Source organism: Lactuca serriola, chromosome 7, assembly GCF_051521515.1.
Source record: "Lactuca serriola cultivar US96UC23 chromosome 7, Lser_US96UC23_V15, whole genome shotgun sequence".
NCBI lineage: Eukaryota > Viridiplantae > Streptophyta > Magnoliopsida > Asterales > Asteraceae > Lactuca > Lactuca serriola.
Genome location: NC_136414.1, coordinates 48,670,424 through 48,676,663, shown reverse-complemented (window position 1 = coordinate 48,676,663; position 6,240 = coordinate 48,670,424). Strand labels below are relative to the sequence as shown.

General features: G+C 31.9%; 1 protein-coding gene across 1 annotated transcript; it reads left to right on the top strand.

Moving 5' to 3' along the window:
• Positions 1-2,382: 2,382 nt before the first annotated feature.
• On the top strand, positions 2,383-2,894 carry LOC145063608 (histone H4). The gene has a single exon (XM_079011206.1). It carries the CDS (start codon positions 2,425-2,427, stop codon positions 2,734-2,736), a length of 312 nt encoding a protein of 103 aa, XP_078867332.1. The 5' UTR covers positions 2,383-2,424; the 3' UTR covers positions 2,737-2,894.
• Positions 2,895-6,240: the final 3,346 nt, after the last annotated feature.

The window sequence follows — 6,240 nt, the reverse complement described above, 5'->3', positions numbered from 1 at the left end:
TCTCTCATCCTGACATGCTCTTGCATCTATACTAAAGTCTTGTATCTTCAGTTTGATACAAACTCCCTATTGTTAGTCTTTAGCATGCTCAAATACCGAGACATTTTCATTGTTTTGAGGATGCACATTTGGGTCATAACAAGGCTCTCTTACTGAACATCTTGGTGATCTTTGTCACTGATTCAGTTGTCTGCTTGAGCGCCAAGACTTTATGAGCCAGTCGCTCCCTTTCGTATCTTTTTCGAACTTCGTTTTTGACGTTCAGTACATTCGTGCGTAGCTATCGACTAGATCTATAGCTTTCGTTTATACTTTGTCAATTAATTCTCACTTTATCTTTAAAAGTTATATTTTTAACATGCTTAGACTATTAAAGTCCGTGTGAAAACCATAAATCTCCAATATGGCATCCGTTCTCGACCATCTTTATATCGACGAATTCATATTCATAAGATTTTCAACTCCTGTTTAAATTATTTTGGCTAACAGTCAACCGATTTGAATTTCGATTCTGTGTCCACACTGTTGTATTGAAACTTCGAAAAATCATAACTTCGTCATATAAACTCAGATTTGGATGTTCCCTACATGTATGCTTTCAGTTTTATGATTTTTACGACTTTCGTTTAAATTTCTTAGGCTAACAAGCAACCTATCTAAAATACTCTTTTGTACAATACGTAAGACCGTGTCATTTTCATTGCGAAACTTCGAAGAAGTATAATTTCTTCATACGAAGTCGGATTTAAGCGTTATATATATATATATATATATATATATATATATATATATATATATACACGAAAATCGTATTAACGTTTTCTATATGTTTATGATGATTATTTGGCACAAAAGTGTTATATTTTTTACTTTGTATTTCATAATAATTATTTAATATTACAATTTACGAAAGTAGTGAAAATAAGATGTTACAATATCTTTCTAAAAGAAATATCTACTCATAATAACTATATAGTGGTGAAAGAATTACGTAAAAAATAAATTTCGTGAGATAAACTTGACCACCAATAAATAATATAATGATTTACGATTCTTGTGATTTAAACCATATAATGTATTATCACTTGCAAATAATAGATATCTTATGCATACACTCATAAAAACTATTGTGATAAATTTTACTGAAATATGATTTTTTCAAGATGAATAATTGCTTACTCTGGAATATACTACAAAATCAAAATTGATAAGACCGACAGGAAAAATGGTTTTCGTATGTGGAGGTCATATATACCTTCATGATTAGACTAAACGGAGTGAGCACGCTATAGGTATTCGCTACACTCACTATGGGCTCTGGAACACCATCCCTTAGCGCTCACTAGGGGCTCGCTAAATGCATCTCGTTGCAATCTTGGCGAGATGAAATAGAAAGAGAAAGAAGAAACAAAGGGTTGTGGTTGGCTTGGCTGGCTTCACTTTCCATTTTTTTTCGATAAAAATAACACAAGCTTCGACTGTGTGAAAGTAAACCTTTATTTTTGTAGATTTGTTGCGTTGCTTTGGTTGTTCTTTTTAACCATACAAACGGGGAAGAAGACATAGCAATCATGATTTGGCAGTTTTGGTTCCTCGATTTTAGCTTTATGACAGATTAGACCCCAACTTATAATTTCTTTTACAATATAAATTTCTAGAATTAACAAAAACCCTCCTGAAAAACCTTATTGTAACTTTTTTTTAATTAAATATGAAATGTTTATGTTTTAAAAATATAATTTATTTGATATTAATTGTTTTTGTTTTAAAAAACTATATAATTTAATAAATTTTGAAAAAGGAAAAAAAAGAGTGCTAGGAGTATTACCACTTCTTATAAAATGCTAAGATTTAGGTGCTAAGACAAAAAGATGACGTGACAGGTTAAAAAATGATGTGACAATATATTATGAGTATTACCACTCCTCTAGCCTTATAGAAACAAAATTCATAATCGGTTTATCAATTAACAACATTACCAAGTGTTAATATGAGCTTTGATATTTTAATAAATATATTTCTTTTATATTTAAAGAACTGAAAATTGACAACCTTTCTTTTTCTTTTATTGGGGTTGAAAATAATAAATTTTAGTTTTCAAAAGAATTTTCATGGTAAAATCGTATATGATTTTATAGATTCATTTACATTTAGCATATAAAATAAAATATAAATAAATAAAAAATCGATACAGGACACAAGTACCCAACCCAAATTCTGATTTGGATTTGGGCTCCAATCCATACTTCCACAAATCAACTATCCAACGACAATTTTATCAATCACACGGATCGCCATCGTACGGTTGGGAGTCGAACAATCCAACAGTAAATATCACACCTTTTCCAAGCTCAAAGTTCCATCTCCACTATTCATATAAAACCCTTATCCCCATTTTTCAAATACACAGAAAACAAAAACAAAATGTCTGGAAGAGGAAAAGGAGGCAAGGGTTTGGGAAAGGGAGGAGCAAAACGTCACCGGAAAGTTCTCCGTGACAACATCCAGGGAATCACAAAGCCGGCGATTCGCCGTCTTGCGAGGCGTGGTGGCGTTAAGCGCATAAGCGGTCTTATCTACGAAGAGACACGTGGTGTGTTGAAGATCTTCCTCGAGAACGTTATTCGTGACGCTGTTACTTACACCGAACATGCTCGCCGGAAAACCGTTACTGCGATGGACGTTGTCTATGCATTGAAGCGTCAAGGGCGTACGCTTTATGGATTCGGTGGTTGAGGTAACATAGGGTTTGTATTGTTAGGTTATTTTGAGATTTCCGATATGCTTCGTTTTGTTGTGGAAATGTATGATATATCAGTTTAATTGAAGCTCGATTGTTACTTGGATAATTTGTAATCAGCATCCATAATCACAAACAAAAGATCTATTGTTAATTTTTGAAGTTCTCTCAGGAATCCACTTAATACGAGCTAAAGATGATCTTAGCGAAGTACATATACAATAAGCACATTTAGTTTTGTCTTATTGTTACAAAATTAATCTACTGGCTTGACATGAACCACGCAAGAGAAGATACATTAAAAATGTTCATTGATTACAAATCATTAAAAATGTTCACAAGAAATATAGCTGGATATTTACCAGCTGGTGGATATATGCTCCCTAGCCATGAACAACAAACATGAGAAAATCCTACTTTGACATTTTAACAAACACTTGTTGGGCAAAAAGAAATGATCTTGAATTCAATTTTGCTTGGGATCGTGTTAGATGACCAAAAGGGCAAAAACACAATCAAACTAGTGCATAGCTTCTGAACAAATATCTTATTCTGTAACTATTGTAAAATCATTAGAGGATAAATGATAAAGGAATTTTGAAGTATCTTCGAACCAAAGTGATTTAATTTAACTTCATCCTCACACCTTTAGTTTTTGCTTCCTAACTTTAAATCTGTCAAGTTTGCTTTTTAAATTAAGGGGGTGTTTGGACGTTGGATATATATGTTTTTAGCTTATTGTGGTGAGAATAAATAATTTTTTAAAAAGTGTTTGGATTAGTTTTTTTTTTTTTTTTTTTTGAACCGGCAAAAATACAAATATACTAATCTACTCCTAAACTAACAACTAATACCACTTATGTCCACAACGAAACTGGAACCCTCGATCTCAAAGAGGGAGGGGACCATCTGATACCACTGGCCTATAAGCCTTTTGATGTTTGGATTAGCTTATTTAATTTATTTCTACCACAATAAATAATAAGCAATAAACATTTCCCTTTTGCTTATTAAAATCAGTTTATTTAGTTTATTCTTACCACAATAAAATGATTTTTTAAGTTTCCTATTCAAACACTTCAACTCATTTTATTGTGGTGAAAATAAGCAATAAGCATCTATTTTTTTCCCTATCCAAACACCCCCTAACTATAAGAGGTTGTTTGGATAGGGAAAAAAGAGGGTGTTTATTGTTTATTCTTACAGAATAAGCTAAGTTTAAATGTTTGGATATAAATTATTAAAAGTCAGTTTATTGTGGTAGTGATAAGCTAAATAAGCTGATTTTAATAAACATCTCACCCCTTGCTTATTGCATATTTCCATTGCAAAAAAACAATAAGCTAATAAACTATAATTTAATTTATCCAAACACCTCCTAAATGTTTTGGAGTAAATTACACGAATGGTCCCTATGGTTTAGGGTAATTTGCACGTTTGGTCCCTAACTTATTTTTTTAACTCGGAAGATCCTTACTGTTTGTTTTTGTTACACGCTTGGTCCCTGTCTTACTTAAAAAGACTACTTCGCCCTTGAATTTTTAATTTATTTAAATAAATACACTCCCAACCCCACTCCCCTCACCTTACCCTACCTATCCTATCATTTTTCTCTATTCAAATAATAGTCTTTTTAGGTAAGATAGGGACTAAGCGCGTAACAAAAAAAAATAGAAGGGACCAAATGCGTAACAAAAACAAACAGTAGGGACATTCCGAGTTAAAAAAGTAAGTTAGGGACCAAACGTGTAAATTACCCCAAACCATAGGGACCATTCGTGTAATTTACTCAATTTTTTGCCATTCCACTCCCAATGTTTCTCTTTTTCTTTTTCGCCTTCCCGTTTTCTACTTTGGAATCTTTAAAATGTTTCAACTAGACATGACCTTATGTATTTGCAAGGTCTAAATCCGAAACCCAACATGAAAATAAACGGGTTGACACGATATAACACAATAATTAAAAGGGTCAGGTAGGTTCTAAGCACTCTCAATCTGTTTTATTTCTTGACATGAACCCGACACTAATGTTTGCCAATGGAATGAAGTGATGGGGGAATATAATCCATCACTAATCCATTGTTATCAATCTCCAATTACTCGCTATTCGTTGCTAATTAATCGAAAATCCGTTACAAATCAAGCTATCTGTTGTTAATCCGAAATTTTAGGAGTCTATTTTTATTTTTCACATAAGACTTTCAATATCAACGTATCTACCATACCTAAATCTAATATATTATTAAATATTAATTATACTAGGTTACAACCCGTGGAAACCACGGGTAAAAAATTTATAATTATTATTAAGAAATTTGTGTTTTAGGTATTTTCTCCATTAATAGTTGGTGAAGCTACTTAAAATAACGTTAGGAAGACGTTATGTTTGGACGATATAAAGAAATTAAGTTAATTTACATCATTTGTGTATATGACTGGTTGTCCGTTGAAATATCAATCATACATTCTGTCGGGTACAAATATTGGTGATTCAAATGATATGTTCAAGAAGATTCAACTAATAACTAAGAACCTCAATAATGTGTTTTATATGAGATTAAATTATGTTCTCTTGTTAACTTGAATTTCGGAATAGGGTATAAAACTTGAAAGTAAAATGGAAAAATTTTACAATTACTGTTTATGAATTATAATTTTTCTTTACTTTGTGATATGTATGAATTGTTTCTAAAGTAAAAATATACTTATTAATCGTATTTGCAATGTATAAGGGTGTTGATGTTGATGTTTGTTGTTGTTGTTGTTGTTGTTATTATTATTATTATTATTATTATTATTATTTTGCCGAAATCACATATGAAGCATAGGAATTGATGCAAATGATTACACATTCCATATATAGAGGATTGTATACCAAATATATTCATTATGCATTAAATATTTTCGTGGAGTAAATAGGAAACAAATATGGAGTTATATTTAGAAAAATAAGACTGAAGGGCATTATGGTCAATTCACATTAATTAAAAGATGGATGTTGAGAGATGCCACGTGTACAAAATGTTTCATTTATTAGATATGTAGATTTCTTTGTGACTTCGTTCTCGTTCTCTTATACCCAACGTACATCTTTAGTTCCTTATACATCCGCATTTATCAATATCAATACTATATTTAGGGATGACAATGGGGCGGGTTTACCATCCCCATCCTCATCCCCGAGTCTATAACCTTATCCCCATCCCCATCCCCAACGGAGGCGGGGAATCTAATCCCCTCCCCTTTAGATTTTGGACTTATCCTCGACCCATCCCCGACCCATCCTCGTGCTATCAAAAGTTCAAAACCATATGTCATAATAAATCAACTTAAGCCACAAAAAAAATCAAGTTTAATACACTATCAAAACCATATCTCATAATTAGATTGTTTACATCAATCATAAAATTTAACAACTATCAAAACGAGAACATGATTAAACAAAATAAATTTCAAGTCTTTGGTTCTATTTCTTTGAAAATTACTCAACATCCTCATCA